Source organism: Agelaius tricolor, unplaced genomic scaffold, assembly GCF_023055355.1.
Source record: "Agelaius tricolor isolate 1412-34295 unplaced genomic scaffold, bAgeTri1.0.p SCAF_18, whole genome shotgun sequence".
Classification (NCBI taxonomy): domain Eukaryota; kingdom Metazoa; phylum Chordata; class Aves; order Passeriformes; family Icteridae; genus Agelaius; species Agelaius tricolor.
In genome coordinates, this window is record NW_027269278.1 from 13,324,569 (window position 1) to 13,341,647 (window position 17,079).

The 17,079-nt window shown below is 43.8% G+C and overlaps 1 protein-coding gene across 3 annotated transcripts in view; it reads left to right on the forward strand.

Moving 5' to 3' along the window:
• Positions 1-17,079, forward strand: part of GRIA1 (glutamate ionotropic receptor AMPA type subunit 1) — a 121,517-nt gene that overhangs the window by 89,070 nt on the left and 15,368 nt on the right. For all 3 annotated transcript variants that reach the window (XR_011681691.1, XM_071443406.1, XM_071443405.1), the window contains exons 12-13: positions 13,340-13,538; positions 14,036-14,283. Coding sequence is in view for 2 of the 3 variants with exons in the window: in XM_071443406.1 (XP_071299507.1) it covers positions 13,340-13,538; positions 14,036-14,283 (447 nt within the window). In the remaining variant the exon portion in view is untranslated. The remainder of the gene's footprint in view (positions 1-13,339; positions 13,539-14,035; positions 14,284-17,079) is intronic.

Genomic DNA, 17,079 nt, shown 5'->3' on the forward strand with positions numbered 1-17,079 from the left:
TTTCAAAGCAGGGGCTGGTACCCAGCAGGGTCAGGGAGAAGCAGCAGCTGGGAGCTGTGCACGGCTCCACAGGGACAGGCAGGAATCAGTGACTCTGAAATGGGCCATAAACCATTAGGCTTTGCTAAGTGCCACCTTAGCTTCAGAAAACGGTCATGAAATTGCAAAAGCACTCATTAAAGGTGATATACAGACCCAGAAAGGAGCTTCTCAGAGCAGGCATCAGAGGTAATAAATAACCCACAGCCAATAGCGAGAGCCTGCGGAAAGAAAAATGTGAAGTAAATATGACTCACATTGTACCATTTTCAGAACTGTAATTTGATAAATTGTCTTCAGAGCTTAAAATAACCACAGTGTGTAGCAGCTGTGGGGGGTAGGACCTTGCTAAAGTCCAGCACGTTGCTGCCATTCCTCACTTAGGATGGAGCTGAGGCCTTTGAGAAGGAGACTGAGGGGAGGCTTGGGCTTCCCAACCTCCTCTGCAGCAAAACAAGGCATCAGAATTTTTCATCTTCTCCATCATTTTCTGCAAAATAAATAATCTGACTGTTGTGAAAAGGACGGAAAAATAGGGAGCAAAATAGCATCTCTTGTCAGCTTCCTATCTTGATCTTCTATTTTTTGTTATCACAAAATATGTTGCTTCATATGGTTTGAGCCCAAAAGCGACTTCTTGTATATTGGAGACTATTAAATTTAATCCAGTTATTCTTCCTGTGACTCAGAAAATTTATGTTTGACTAAAATGAAATACATTTGGTTAAAACAGATCTTCCAGAAAGGCATTTATTCTTCACTTGAAAATACCATGAGACAGAATAGACAGTTACTCTCAGCTGAGTTGACTGCAGCAACCTTGTCCCATGTCAGGTTTGGCAGGTGGATAAATATCACACAATATCACCTGGTGAATACAGACATTATTTGTGCCTTGCCAGAGGAAAATTAAATAAAGATCTCCAAAAATTAGCTCCACTTCTCGGAGCCTCTTTACTGTTGAAACAAAAGGGATACATATTCTGAATTCAGATCAAAATCTACTGTGATTAGAAGGGAAATGCACACTCATATCATGGCACACTAGAGTATCTTGTCATGATAACTGGACAGCAGAGCTTGAAATCACTCATTATAATCTGTCTCATAGACAACAGAGCTGGAGATGTTGTAGTCAGCCTGTGCTGGGAGTGAAATGGTGGATGAAGCTTTCATCCCACCTGTATTTGGGACAGCCTGAACAGGGGACGTTTTGGGAGCATCAGCAGGGCTGCCTGAGCAGGGAGAGCCTCTGTGCAAGGTGGGACCACAGCTGGGAAATGCTCAGGTCACACCAACATTAAGATAACAATGATGGAATAATTCTCATTTCCCATTTCAAAGCAAAATAAAATCACACTTTGAAATGGTGATTCAGAGGATGTTGTTTAGTGTGCCCTAAAGACTGTGGGGTTCAATGTGGGCAAGGAGACATTGCTCAAGGTACCATCCACCCTGCAGCTGGTTTGGGACAAAGAGCTAACAGGGTTTTCCCTGGTCTGCAGAGCTTTGCAGGGTGCAGTGGCAGTGCCAGGCAGGGACCATGGCTGGGTGTGCTGAGCAGGGAGCTTTGCTGGCAGAGATGATGAATGGCTGCACTCCCAGGCAGGAAGGAGAGAGATAGATGCTGGCTGCTCTCCAGTCAATAGATACAATCTATTATTTATAGGCATCTTGTGGACATGGTTATTTGTTTTTTGTGACATGGGAACAGTGCTCTGGCTGATCTGTGCTGTGTGCTCGTGTTCCCTGCTCCTCCTCAGGCTCTCTGCTGCACTCCATCAGAGTGGTTTGTCTGGGGAACAGCAAACCAGGTATTTATCATGTACCTGTAATTAATGCTGAGCATTTTCCTCTGCTCTTTTTCCTGTTTATTTACATTTCTTTTTAGCCCAATTGAAAAAAAATCACAGGTAGACTTCAGTTTTTGAAAGGCAGCAGCATTTTAAATTTCATCAAGATCTTCCCAATACTGAAAGGGTTTAGCCAGTTTTTGAGCAAAATCTAAATCAGAAATTGATTAGAACAACAAAAAGAAAAGTTGTGGGGGTTTTTGTTTGTTTTTTTGGATTTTTTTGGGGGGGGGGTTGGTTTTGGGTTTTTTTAGTGAGAGGTTTGATTTGGATTTTTTTCAAGGAAATTATTTCTGTTCCATCCTTTGTAAACTTACATTTGCAGGGTACTTACTTATTTTGCTAAAAATTTAGCATTAGAGAAATTAGAACCAGCTGCATTTAGCAATCAAAAGGAATTTAATTCCTTCCTGAAAAGAAGGCTGAGCAGGGGTATTTATCTGATGACTCTTCTTGATTTCAGTAAGTGTCTTCTCTGACACTCCAAGCATCTGCCTTGAAAATGGCCTCAAATTGCACCAGGGGAGATTTAAATTGAAGTTTAGGAAAAATCTCTTCACTGGAATGGTGGCCAGGCATTGGAACAGGTTGCCCAGGGAAGTGGTGGAATTGCCATCCCTGGAAGTGTTCAAAATGTGTGTGCATGTGGTACCTGGGGACGTGGTTTAATGGTGAATTTTAATGGCAGTGCTCTGGTAATGGTTGAAATCTGATCTCAGAGGGCTTTACCAGCCTTGATGATTCTGTGGGGACAAAGCTCAGGTTCATTCATTTCTGCTGGTTTGCTTGGTGAGCTGGCTTTCTTTGAGAATAAAAGTAAGAAAATCAGGACTTTGACTTCTGGAAAAGTCTCTTTGCCTTCTAAAAGTGATTGCAAATGATGTTGCAATTATCTCTACCTGGCAGAGTTAATTATGTCCAGGGAGAGCAAACTCAGGTCACAGGTAACAGCAGCACTTGCAAATCACCAGGAACTGATGACCACACTTATTTCTAAAATGCACTTAACCAGGGAAAGTTACTCACCAGAGGAACAGCTTGACAAATTGCACAATATCCAACTGAACAGTCCCCTTTGGAGTCTGTGCACTTCCATGGCAACCAGAGCGTGGCAGCCAGGGGAAAATGGAAATTCTTTTAAAATAATCATCCTTGCTGTCCTTTTTTTTTCATTTGGAAAGAAAGAGGAAATAACCAACTGAGAAAGCATTGTTGGAACGATGCAATTTGTTCTGTAAAGGAAAAATTCGTCTTTTGAATTTGCACACTCTGCCATCTGAAAATGTCTAAATGCTGCAGAGGTAATGAATGCTTCCTCCACTGACCTGTAAGCTGCTTCCTCAGGATGCTTTTCCTTTCAGGCATATTTAATCACTCTCCCACAGTTCTGACTTTGGGCCTTTGGCATTGAGGTTGCTGGGGGACAGCAAGAAATTTGCTGAAACTCCTCCCATTGAGTGACAGATTCACTAATCCACCAGCTGTGTTTAAAATAAGTCATCAAACACTTCATCTAAAAGCAGATATATTAGCCTAAAAATACTTTTGCAATTTCTTTCTTCAGGACTAAATAAATGTTTCTCGTGTTTTTCGTTGAAAACATAGTTGAAAATAGCAGGGGGTAAAGTGCATTTCCCTTTTTTTAAAATATCTTGGGATGTTTTATGTGAAAGAGTGTAGATTTGGAATAGATATTAGGAAGAAATTCTTGCCTGTGAGGGTGGTGAGGCCCTGGCACAGGTTGCCCTGAGCAGCTGTGGCTGCCCAACCCCTGGAAATGTTCAAGGTCGGGTTGGATGGAGCTTGGAGCAACCTGTGAAAGTTGTCCCATGGCAGAGGATTGGAATGAAATTAACTTAAAAATCCCTTTCAACCCACACCATTCTGTGTTCTCTGACATGGAACTGGAAGGTGCTGTTTGTGTTTCTAGTGCTGGGCGCTGACTCAGGATGGTGAGGAGCACTGATATTTCCAGGGCAGCCTTCTGGCACTCAGCACCTCCTCCCTGACAGCAGCAAGAGACTCTCAGAGCCTCCAGGGGCCTCCCTGCTGTCCTCAGACTTGCTGATTTTCAGTCAGTGAGAGAAGCAGGCTTTTTCCCGTTTCCTTTCCTCTCAATAACGAGCTGTTCCTGAGCAGTCAGCTCAGCTGGGCTCTGCAGGCAGGACTGAGTGTGGTTGTGTCTCTCTAATAGTTAGGTCGACTGCCAAGTGTTTTTGTCAAAGAATAAGGGCTGTGAGGAGCTGAATGGCCTCCACCTCCCTCAGGTGCTGTCCTCTGCAAGGCTGCCTCTCACACGCTGCTTTAATGTTGGCACTCCAAAAAAATATTGTAGCTAAGATGGGAAGCCCTGAGCATGTTTTCACAGGGAAGCCCTGTTTAAATAACTCTTCCATATGCTGTACATTACTTTTATCAGCACTGAGATACCATGTGCACACTCACTGGATACGCATTTGAATGAGCTTTGGACTCCTTGATTCAAATTACTCTGGCTCAGGAAACACAAAAAGCATCCACAGCTGCTCTTTGCTGGTGTCACCCCCACAGCTGGCCTTCCACTGGGGGGCTCAGAGTTCTGCCTTTATTCCAATGGAATTTGGCTTTTATGGGGCCTATTCTGCTTTTGTGTCAGATTTCATCCCAACTATTTGTTCTTGTAACTGGGGAAGCACCGTATCCCCTTTTTCAGGAAAAGTTCAGGAATGCATTTGTCCACTGAGCAATTCCCATTGTGACACCCCAAGATGGTGAGCAGTTAAGACAAATTTATTGAAATAGGACAGATGTAACATTTTTTAATATGATGGCTTTTCAGGCCATAAATCTCAGAGAGAGGCTGAGTAGGAATTTCTGATAGAATTTGTTTTATTTTTAGGGCTGTGTTTTGTTCTAGGGGCGTTGGCAGTTGCATCTAACCCTCCCCTTACTCCGGGGTGCTGGGGCTGGTTGTAGCAGCGGTTGCAGGGTGTGGTTGATCAGTGAGTTTGGGGGTCTCTTTTGTCTCTTTGGTGCTTGTTATGGTTTATTTTGGGGGGATGTTGGTAGTGTTTGTTTATTCAGTGTCAGTGGTGGCGGATCCTTATCCAGAGGCTTGGGGTAGTTGAGGTGTTGTCGGTTATGGCCTTGGGATAGGGTTGGTTAGGGTTGATAACATCGTTACCGTGTTTTCCATTGTGAAAGGCTTGAGGAAGCCAAGTAACTGGGAAAGGCAAAATGTGGATCTTGCTAAGAAATTGGGGTAAAAATCCTTATGTGCTTGGGCAGGGTCTGGAGTTGGAGAGGGCAGAGCCTGGTGTCACCTCTGAAGTCTTCCATGCTGTCTTTGCCTTCCCTCCATTTCCACATGGATCAAAGGAGCAGCTGGAGAGCAGCTGGAGAGCAGCTGATTCATATGCTCAGATGGCAGGAAAGGGCACAGAGCTCGTGCACACAGCCCTTTCCTTAAACAGCAGCAGCACACTTGATGGCATTCAATCTATTTAATAAAATCATGCAGTAATTCTGATTAGTGCCTACCCAGAAGAGTTGCTGCTTACCCTCAGATCCAAAGGCTAAGCAGCAATAATCCAATCATGGTAATCATAACTTACTACTTTGATCTTCAGATAAAAGAGTCTATAGAAGTGCAAAAGTGTTACATCACCGTTATTTGGACAACTTCAAAGCATGTTTTATACACTAATGAATTCTCCCAACTCAGTCTGACGAGGAGTAATAGAAGGAGAGTGTGTGAACAGAGGAGTAGAGGGGAAGGAGATGAGTCCTCATGTGGTGAAAGGGAAAAGCAATAAAATAAGCACTTGTGCCCTGTGTATAAGATGTGATGAAGAGTCCACGAGGGTCCAGCTGCAGGAGCCAAGTGCACAGGATGTTCTCCCATAGAAGGAATTTTCTCTTCTCTCATTTCTTGAAGCTTGCAATAAGAAGAGAAATCTCAGGCTGCAGAGAGGAAAACAGAGGGAGGGGGCAGCTTTTCATCTCAACAGTGCTTCTGAAGCCTTAAAAAAAGATTTAAAAAATCACCAAATGGATCTTGGCAGGTGAAATAGGGGAGAGCAGAAAACCTGAATTTGTTTTCCCCTCACAGTTTGGGAGTTTTAATGTTAAAACACAGGCACACCTGTGCACATAAAACTCTTCTAAAAACACTGTCTGGGGAGAGCAGATTCATTCCTCACCACTTCTACAAGAGATATAGTATGTCCCTGTACAAAAAAGAAAGGCTCCAAACTGAAACTAGAGAAAATCCAACTTGTACGGTCCTGGTGAGGAATCACATTTTAAATTAGAAATGAGAGATAAAATGAAGGGAATATTTGGAAAGATTGCCAAAGTTAATATCTTCCAGGGCAGAAAATACTCTCCTTCCAGAGCAAAGCCTGTCTCTCATCAGATTGGGAAATCTGACAAAAGACAGGAAAAAAAAATAAAAGAAAATGAACCAAGGCAAGACTCCCTGGAAGAAGTCTGAAGTAGGTTATTGTAGCATTATTGCCCAGAAGTCTCAGAAATGGAGCTCTAGTGAGAGCAAAGGTAGATGGCTAAAGAGGATATTGGAAAAATGAAGAACTGATGGCATTTAATCCAAAACATATTAAATCTTTTGGGGAAAAAAAGCAGCTTTTTCATCAAGTAGACTTTGAAGAAGAGACTGTGGGAGACCATATGGAATCCAGCAACTCAGTAAAGGACATTGGCACAATAGGCTGTTGCTCAAAAAGAAGGATGAGTGCTGTTAAATTTGGGGCCACCTGAGGTTGAGGAAGTTCCTGAATAATGAATCTCCTGGGGCTCTCCAGCAACTGCTTCTGACAAAATTTTATGCTTGTCACCTTGCGAGTTTTTCTCAGCAAAGTGAACAAATGTCATCAGAGTGAGAAAAATACATGAAGAGCCTTTTTCACAGTGAAATTTTTGCTCAAAGGCATGACAAGAATTGGGGTTTTAATCCTTGTAGTGATTGCTGGCAAAACAGCAGAAGAGGGATGACTTTGCCTTTCTCTGGAGCTGCCAAGCAGCCCAAAGTGACCACGTGTTTCTCAGCAAATCACTATCTAAACATCCATCCCTTGAAGCAGCCTGTCTGCCACAGGGAGAGGCACACTGTGCCTGTACTTCACAGGATGATCAGATCTACCTCTCTGCCTTTCAGCTACACTCTTATTTTTTCTTAGGGTCCCACCTCACCCCTTTATCCTGGCCCTGCATTTGTACTGGTTTTAGCTGTCCTCTGGAAGAGTTGAGTCCATTATCCTGCATTTTTAGGGTTAAACATCTCATTTCAGCAGCCAGGGATGCTGTGCAGGGATGGCAGTGATACCTCAGTCCTGCAGTTCTGCTCTGTTGGAGTATTTTTATGGGTCCTGCTGAAGTTCAAGAGGGCTTGCTGCCCATGTCAGTCCCAGTTTGCTTGGCATCTAGTGCTTCCAACACCCCTCTAGCTGAGCAGGTGAGTTGTGCTTGCTGAGGATGCACAGGCATCATTTTGGGGACATACAAGGGCACCACCTGCCAAGTGCTGTGGAGTGCACACATCAGCCACCCCCTGCACGGCTGGGCCCATTTGATGCTGCCTCTGCCTGCTGGAATTCAGCATCTCAGGAAGGGGAATTGGGCAAAGCAGCAGCTCAGAGGTAAATTCCACCTGGTGGCCATTGCTTCAGGCCACCCACCCAGGACAGGTTCATACGTGTGATTCATCCTCTCCTCCCACAGCTGGGAAGTAAATTAGAGAGATGGAGTAAGCTTTCCAGGATCCCATAAAGTAGCAGGGCTTCACAGGGAACAGAAAAACCCAGCTCCTGGATGCTAGTCCTCTGATTAGGCTTAGGCACCTCTTGCCTGTCAAAATGCTAAGTGAATGCCTGGAAAACAGCACGGAGCTGCTCCTGCAGTCATGCTTATACTTAGCACTGCAGTAATCCAGGGCCCAATGAGTGGAGAACCACAAGTGGCATGATGCATTTCTGACTAAGCAGGAAAACTCATTTTAGAATGAGGTTTTGCCCATTAAAGGGAAATTGAAGGGGGAAAAAATGCCAACATATTCTGCAAAAGAAGAGATGAAACAGTAGGAGAGAGAGCATACACTGCTGTCCAAAGCCATTAGCTTAGGCAGAAAGAAACAGTAAATAAACCATGATTTATAATTAATGCCTCACAGATACACATCCCCCCATTGGATCTGGGAGATTCTGTGTGTTTGCAGAGATCACATTCAGTTGATGCAATATTTACACTGTGAGCAGCCACGAGGCCTCTTCTTATAGGCACTTGTGCTGGGATTCCATAATCCATACTGCCTCCTTCCAGCACGTTGGCTTTGGGGTGAGATGGACTGGCAGGGTTTGCCTGAAATCACAAGAGCAGATCTCCAGCCCATATGCAAAAGTTAAGAAGCCCTAATTTTTTTTTCCTTTTCTTTTTAACAAGAATTAGAGAAAAAAACCAGGACAGAGCCAGCATGGGATTCCCAGTACCTGTGCACCCTCAATTTCCTTACCCTGCCTCCCTGGTTAGTGTTACCCACAGGGAACCAAAATGTGCAGCTCTTAGCTCTGTAGAAAAGTTGTGAGATAGAAAGAAAGAATTTGCACCTCTGGGAGAAGTAAATGAGAATATCATTGGAAAACATTATTACTTCTGTATTTGTAAGGGCTTTCCTGACACTGCATGTTGAAACCCAGCACTGCAGTCAGGGCTCCAAACTCTTGTACCAGGAGCTAGGATTCAATAACAAGTACAAGCAAACTCCTATGGCAAGAAAATTAGTAATGCAGCATGAACAGGGAAACTTGCATTATGATCCCTCGAATTTTATGGCAAACAGTTGTGAGCTCATTCAAAACCCTTCATGGCACAGCAGAGAGTAAGAGGATAAGAGCTCTGCATTCTGTACTTGATGGATGCACCCAGAGCTGATCCCAGCTCCACAACCCCACACTGAATTTCTTCCTTTGCCTTTTCAGCAAATCTGGGGTTTGTGTCAGGAGGCAAAGTGGTGACACCAACCATGCCAGATGGTCTGTGACACAGAGGAAAAGCAAAGCTCTTGACATTGACAGAGTTTAATACTGAAAATTTGCTTAAAATAAGAGCAAAACTGGTGAAAAATGCTTGAAATTAATCCACTAATGAGTCAGATTTCAGGCAGAACCATGGAATTGTCTAGATCAGTATCAAATTCACAGAGCTGTGTTGGAGATCAGAGGCTCTGTGTGGGTAGAAGACCAGAAGTAGATTTGACCCACAATCAGTAGCACAAGCACAGAAGAGCTTTTCTTTCAACAGTTTTGCATAAATTCATTCAGTGACAAATATGTCAGTTGAGCAAGTGAGCCTTTATTAGACTTGAATTTAGCAGCAAATCTGGGAAATCCTCCCAAAGCAACTATGGCTTCAGGATTCCAGATTTGCACTTCTAATTAAAACACTGTCAGTTTAGGTGTAATTCTCCATAAGGAATGGATCTGGGGAGGGGGAAGGGAGAAGTGGGAAAAAACTGAGATGGTGCTTGAACAGTTTTCCAATGAGGTTTATTCTGTATATTTTCTGATGATCTTGTTAATATTTTTTTGCAGAAATGTATTGTTCTCTTCTAATAGATGCCAAAGAGAGGCAAACTCCTGCTGGCTTTTCCTACCTTCCATGAGGGATAAGATCAAAGAGAAAATTGTTTGATCAACGATTGCATTTTGTTTTAAGAAATGAGATTATAGATGCATGATTTTCTATTTCTGTATGATCCATCAATGCTAAGGCTAAAATATTAGAACAAATCTCTTCCTGGGAACAAAGGGAACTTACAATTCCTTTCTGTATTCCACTAGCAAAATGCAGTTATTTTTGCAAGGAAAGATTTTTAATAAGTCATGTAAGTAAAAAAATCAAAAATATTACTTTCGGCTTGGCCATCTGCAGTATTTTTATTGGGCAGATTTAAAATAGCACATTTCAGAATTATCTTTTAAATTTTATATGCAGTAGGTAAGGATATAATGTACTATAAATGCTAAAAGATAATTATTTGTAAGAGAAAGCCGAAACAAAATTGTTTACCATGTTAGAATTATACCATTTAGTCTTTCAGAAATTAAACTATAAGTAATAGCAAAAAGCAAAGCTTGAACAGACCCAAAACAACCATTTTCAGAGTGCTACTTTTAGAGGACATTTGCAGCCGTTATCTTTGCATTCCAAATGAGAATATTAAGGTTTTATTTACAATTTCAGAGTTTTCCACGGTCCTGAAATCTTGGTTCCCAGCCAGCTCTAATTTTAAGTAGATTGTGCACTGTGGATAATGAGGGCAGAGTATTTACTACTTACTCCTGCAAGGGTAATGATGGAAAGGAGCATCCTGTTCTTGCCAGTTCTGGGAGGCACAGGCAGGATCCCAAGCCAGGGACAAGAATGGGGGTGTGTTATTTTACACAGCACAGGCAGGGATAGAAGAAGAAATCAAGATATCTTATTTTGGATTGTGTAGGAGAGTCTAGGTGCAGAAGAAATAACACAGGTTGAAAAAAGTACAGTCTGCTCTATTTAGATATTTTGCCCCTTTTTGCACCCCATTCATGAGAGCCTCTTACACTTACCCTTACTTATTTTAGTCCAATTTTATTTAGACCCTGCTATTTGCAAGAATTACGATGATAATCAACATGAATGAATCCAGAGGTCAAATAGACAGATCCAAATATCTGAACCTTAGCACATCTTTAAAGTCCTAACCAGGGTGCTCAGTCTCAGCTTAGCTCGGCAGGGGCTGAGTTAGTGACTCCTTTCCACTCAGCAGGGAGCTGATTCCTTCATGTTATGCTTGAACAGGTACAGGGACACGTCCTCATGCAAGAGGATTTAAACCCCACAGCACCCATTAGTGAAGAGAAAAGGACTTGAGCCAGGGCTCAAGCTGCAGAACATTTCTGTTATACAAGGTCATTTTTTGTTACCTAGCTCCAGAGTGAGACTTTCAAAACCTCACAGTGACTTCAAAGTACAAGGTGTATCTACTCCTCTGTGCCTGCTCTTACTGGAGCATAAACATAAATTCTAATTCCCACTGGTTTTTGGCCAGGCTTTAGCTCCCTAATGTTGAAGTCACTCATGTCAGAAATCAGACAATATCTCCTAAATGAAAAGGCACTTTGCAAATACGTCCTGTGATGGAGGTTCTGCTGTTCATCTGCTGAGGCTGCAGAAGAAGCAGAACAAGGTGGTACCAGATATTGCCTTTGCAAGCACTTACCATTTTAAGCAGGCATTGGCTCAGTCTAAACAGACAAGAGAAACCCAGCTTGTTCTGTTCAGCCTGTGTTCACTGCTCCCAAGCCAGGGTGTCACAGGGGATCACATCTGCTGGTGTGGTGTTCATCATGACTATCACTACATTGTTTATTGAACTGCTCTGTCCTCCCAGATTCTCCACCACTGCCAGCTCTCCCTTGTGCTAAGTGCTGCACAGCCATGGAGCAAAAGGGCCACGTCCTGTAGATCCCATGGGCTCAGTGTTTTCTCTGCTGTGCGTTTCAGCACTTTTGGTTCACAGCTTCCAGCTCCAAGTCAATCCAGCAATGAGGGCAAACATTGCCTACTAGCAGTGTCACAACAAATCATCACACACATGTGAGGCCCCTGCCATGCTGGCAGCCCCAGCAAGCTGCTGACCTCCTCTCCTCCACAGCATGAGAGAGTGAGCACTTCCCTCCTCCTGACATGAGGAGGAATGACCAGCACCAGCAGCAGGAATAGCCCAGATGAAGCCAGTCCATGATGGACACACAAATCCTGCCTGCATCCTTCTGTCTCCCTGGGGAAAGAAACAGCCCCTTCTCCCTCTTCCCCCAGCCCTCCCTGTTACCTGCCAGTCTCGGCAGCCCAAAGTTACTTCTCCATGCTGTCAATGCCAGGTGTGAAGCTGGGAAGCACACACCATCTGCAGCTGAGTGCAGGCAGCCCCCTGGGCTTAGCTGGTGGTGAATATCTGTGTTGAGGGTCTGGAGGCAGGAATCTGGCTGACTGCAGCTGAAGGGATTGAAATCAGTCGCAGAAATATCCCAGCTTCATCAGGAAGGAAAGGCTTTATAATTTGCAGCTGGAGATGAATGTGATTATTTGCCATGCAAATGGATTTTGCCAGCTCAAAGTGGCCTTCATCAGCAGAGATTGTTGTATTTGACATTATCTGGTTACTTTTGTTTAATGCCTCTGTGCCTTTTCTGAGCGCTTCCTTCCCTGAGCACACATCATCCAGACTAATTTTCTTCCTCTTCCTCATCAATCTGAAGATGTGTGAGTTGAATCTATAGCTGCCTCCCTCCCCAGTCCCTCTCCAAATATGAAACAAATGGTAAAGCTGTATGTGCTGACAGTCCTGCAGGCTGAGTGTCCTCTGCAGATGGGATGCAAGATGCTCACATTTGTCTCACCTAACTTTAGCCCTTAGCTGGTCTGGGATATCTCTGTTACCATCCCATAAACCATATTTCTGCAGAGTGATTCAGATCAGCAGAAAGACAATGCTGAAACATGGTCCCCTGCTGAGAAATAAATGGTGTTTCTCACAGGCAGGTCCTCCTTAGCCAGGCTGTCTGGCTTTATCAAACAGCATTGTATGTTCCCTTCTGTCTGGGACAGCGCTCTGCATCTAGAGAAGGAGCATATAAATAATTAAGACAGAATGCCTGAATGCTGACATCATTCTAAAATCCTCTTCCACTCTTAAAAAACATTTGAAAAGATTTTAATATTAATGCCTGCTTGACTTATTTGCCTCTATAGCTATCAAATGGTTACAGTTAATTGGCTATTTGATTGCAGACAGTACAAAACACCTAGATTTTAAAGCATTATTATGAACATCTTGTCTAACCATCTGCTGAATACAAAAGAGAGAATGTCAGTAGGCAAATTATTCATTAAGACCATAACTCCTCTCTGAGCTTCAATATGTCTTACAGAAAAACACAGGGGTTGTTTTTTTAAACTTCAGGCGGTGGAGGAGCTCACCAGAAGATCACAGCTGGGCAGTGTTTCTGGTCTGCTTCCATGCTGGTGCTACTTCCTGCCAGGGTACATGGTACAACAGAGACCTCAACAGAGGCATTGTTGATGGGCATTGCCCCCTGCCCAGCTAAACTTTCTCATAATTATCTCCATGTCTTATTATTAATATTGTACTCTGAAAGGAATTGAAAATCAAAGCAAATTCTCTCCGTTTATTGCTAATTTTTTTTTTCACTGTGAATTTATTTATTCCCCACTCTAATTACATCAACACCTTTAAAAGCAAATTAGGAACTGAGACAGACTTCTGGCTTCCTTGGAAGCAGCTGGAGAGTGGGACTTTGGGTAAATGGCCAGGTAATGATGGGCGTGCCAGAACAAGCTGCACCTTTCAGACATTCCCCCTGCTCCTGCCTGACTCTCCTCTCTGTGCCCAGGTCTCTCTCCGGCCGCATAGTGGGTGGCGTCTGGTGGTTCTTCACCTTGATCATCATATCCTCCTACACAGCTAACCTGGCTGCCTTCCTCACCGTGGAGAGGATGGTGTCCCCCATCGAGAGCGCAGAGGACTTGGCCAAGCAGACAGAAATCGCCTATGGCACCCTGGAAGCTGGCTCCACTAAAGAATTTTTTAGGGTAAAAAGGAAACTTTAATGCAAACGTTTTTCTTAGCTTCTTGTTTGGCAAGTGCTCCGGGTCCGTCCTCTCTCGTCCTCAGCTCAGGTCTGTTTTTTTTTTCACTTGCTTCCCCTCACCATGTTACAGCCTGCCAGAAGATTGGCAGTGACTCCAGTGCTTGTGATATTCTGTAGTTGTGAACACAAATATGGAATATCCATGAGCCTCCCCACGTTACCAAGGACCTGCTCTGAGCAACTCCAAATGAAACTGTCTCCAGATTTCCAGCTTGGTTTGCCCTTGGTTTGATCTGCAAAATCACTCTGCATGAGAATATGGGCCAGAAAATCAGAGATTGATCTGGGCTCTGGTGCAGAAGTGGTAACATCCTGTTACCCCTTTTGGCTTCCTTGTCCCATTTGATGTGTGGGTGTGTGTTCAATCCAAGCTGGAAATGCCAGGGGGCACCCAAACGTCCGTTAACGCTTCTGTTGGGTTTCTGCTGTCCTACGCAGCGATCCAAAATAGCAGTGTTTGAGAAGATGTGGACATACATGAAGTCAGCCGAGCCCTCCGTTTTTGTGAGGACGACGGAGGAGGGGATGATCCGGGTGAGGAAGTCCAAAGGGAAGTATGCTTACCTCCTGGAGTCCACCATGAACGAGTACATTGAGCAGCGGAAGCCCTGCGACACCATGAAGGTGGGAGGTAACTTGGACTCCAAGGGCTATGGTATTGCAACGCCAAAGGGCTCTGCGCTCAGGTAAGTAGCTTGGGTTTGCTTCCTTTTGCCAAACCACCCAGCAAATCAATGTATGCACACAGTTCAATCTCCATTGCCATGTTAATCACGAAAGCTTGGGGCAAGGAGGTGGGGGAGGTGGAGGAAAAAAGGGTTGTGACCACTCAGTGGGATGTGCAGGGAAGTAAAATGCCCAGCTCCCACTGAGCAGCAATGGGAGTGTCTAATTCTTCAAGCCCTGCATTTGGAAACTGGATCCTGGCTGATCCACTTGCTATGAATGTGTCTGCTGTATGAGGTGATGGCAGGGGGCTGCTGTGGTGTAACCATTGGTTTCACAGAGCTTTATCCAGAAGGGACGCTCATCCTGTGCCATGTGAACTGCACAGCTTTGCAGAGTATGGGATTACCCTGGCTTGGATCCATGCTTGCAGAGGGAGTTCTCATGGGGAAAGCATTTTGGTGTTTCCTAAAACGAAATGCTGGTTGGAAGAGGTGGGAAGTCCATTTTGAAAAGCCCTGCAAAGGGTGGGCATTTTCATTGCCTGAGTCAATTCAGATCCCAGCAAGCACCAAATTTATAGCAAGTCCAAAGGGGTACAAGCACTGCATTTCTGAGCCCAGACCTGCAGCTGCCACGTGCCTTTGCCTATTGGCCTGTGAAGTATATTCAGAGACCTTCCTCTAAAAGAAAGAACTCTTTAAGAGCACAAACCCAGGCCTGAGTTGGTAGCAGAGCCTGGGCACTGCATACAGCTGCACTCCTGGACATGAGCATCCATCATGAAAACTGACCTGCTCAGAAGAGCATTGCCACAGTCCACAGACTGGTATTGTGATCTTGGACACATCAGAAGTGTGGTTCCTTTTGGCAGCAGCCTTGTCAATTCCTCCCCTTACAATCATGAGGAACATGAGTTGCAATGGTTTAGTAAACCATTAGATTACCAAACCAAACCATGAGATTACCAAACCAAACCATGAGATTACCAAACCATTAGATCTCTGGATCTGTAGCATTAAATACTCAGAATGATACTCCAATGTATTTCATTACTGAGTTATTTGTTAATGAAAGCATATTGACCAGAAGTGTATGTGTGGCCTTATAGTTGTTTGTTAACATGACCCAATGCAGAGACATTTAATGCATGATCTCTGGATTTCTAGAAACCACATTATTACCAGATGACCATTTGCAGAAGGATCTGTCTGGTCACACAGTGCCCAAGCCAAAGCCAGCCCAAAGAATCAAAGGTGCATCAACTGGTAGTGGACAGGACCCAAGGATTCTGATTACTACAGTCCTTAGGTCAGCTCACACTCGATTCAGCACTTCCAATATCAGTAGTAACTTTAGAGAAACTGGTGTGACACCCTGCAGGTGACAACCTGCACCACCAGTGCACATGGTCCAGAAGGAAATTCTTGCATCCGGTGCAGTTCAGGCTCTGAAATGACTCAGGTACCTCCAGCTGAAGGTGGACATATTCTCACAGCTTTGAGATGCTTTCTGTTGCACACCTTCAACTCTTTGTTTTCAGTCTTGCAAATATGGAAATTAGGATACAGGGATGATTCTATTTAATTAATTACTTATTTAAACATCAGTCTTGGATCCTAATTTTGATATCACAAAAACAAACAAACAGGAACATCCTACCTGTCTTGTAATTATTGGCATGTGAAAGAGCCATTTTTCATACTTCTAAGAAAAATAGACCACAAGAATGAAAATCACATCAATCATTTTACTTTTGCAACCCCAAACATCCCTCTGCTAGGCATGACTCCAAAAAATTTCTAACATTTCTTTCTGTTTCCTCTTTTTCATCCTGGCTGCATGTAGAACAAATATCTTATGGGCCTAATGGCAAAGGAGGAATGCTTGATTTTCCATCTGATGGTGTTTCTTTGGAACAGTTCCTGTCCATTTTCTGTCCCATTGTGTCTGTTTTGTTCCTGTTGTTTTAATTGTTTTAATCTCAGTAGTTTCCTACAGTCCTCATGTAGTGTCTGTTCTCCCCCTGGGGTCCTGCTCGTGAGAGGTTGCCCTGAGCAAGGGGACAGCCCTGAGGTGTCTGCCCAGCACGGTCATCCTGCCTCCCACTCAGTCTCCATCTTCACCCACTCCCATCCACAGAGCAAAGGCTCTGAGCCAGGATTGCAGGAGGTTTGTGACCTTGTGTCATCAGGTGTGTTTTAGAAGCTGGGCATTGTAGCTAGACCAGTTTTCCTGTGTTTAGGATAGCTGGTTAGGAAAGAATCCTAGAGAGAAGCTACAGGAGGATTCACCATATACTTTTCTTACTTCTACATGGGCAAACAATGCCAAGATGCTGCCACAGATGAATGAAAACAGGGTTGATAATCCAGAAATAATTCTACATGTGGTAGTAGGTGCAAACAGCCTTTTCAGAAGATCAGAATCTTTCAGAAGATTTGGTCTCTTGGACTGCTAAAAGAATTTACTTCTTCCTCCTAGATGAATCTGGCTTTGAATATCTTTTGGCCTCCAGATGTTAAAATTAAGTTGCATTTAGGCATGTCTGAGAAGGGCAGTAATGGGAGAGCAGAAATTTCACCTTTCAACACCAGCAAGTTCAATCTGTGATCCTGCCTGACATGAGATAGTCACCCTGCTGCAAAACACACCCAATTAGCCAGGAGGAGATCTTCTCCACTGCTGTAAAAGTGATCATAAAAAGGGAAAAAAGCCAAATTATCTGAAACAGGATAAAGAAAACCCAAGAAATTCCCTGTAGGTCTGGACTCAGGGACTAGAGAGGCTTTTGAGATGGCAATCTGTGAGAGCAA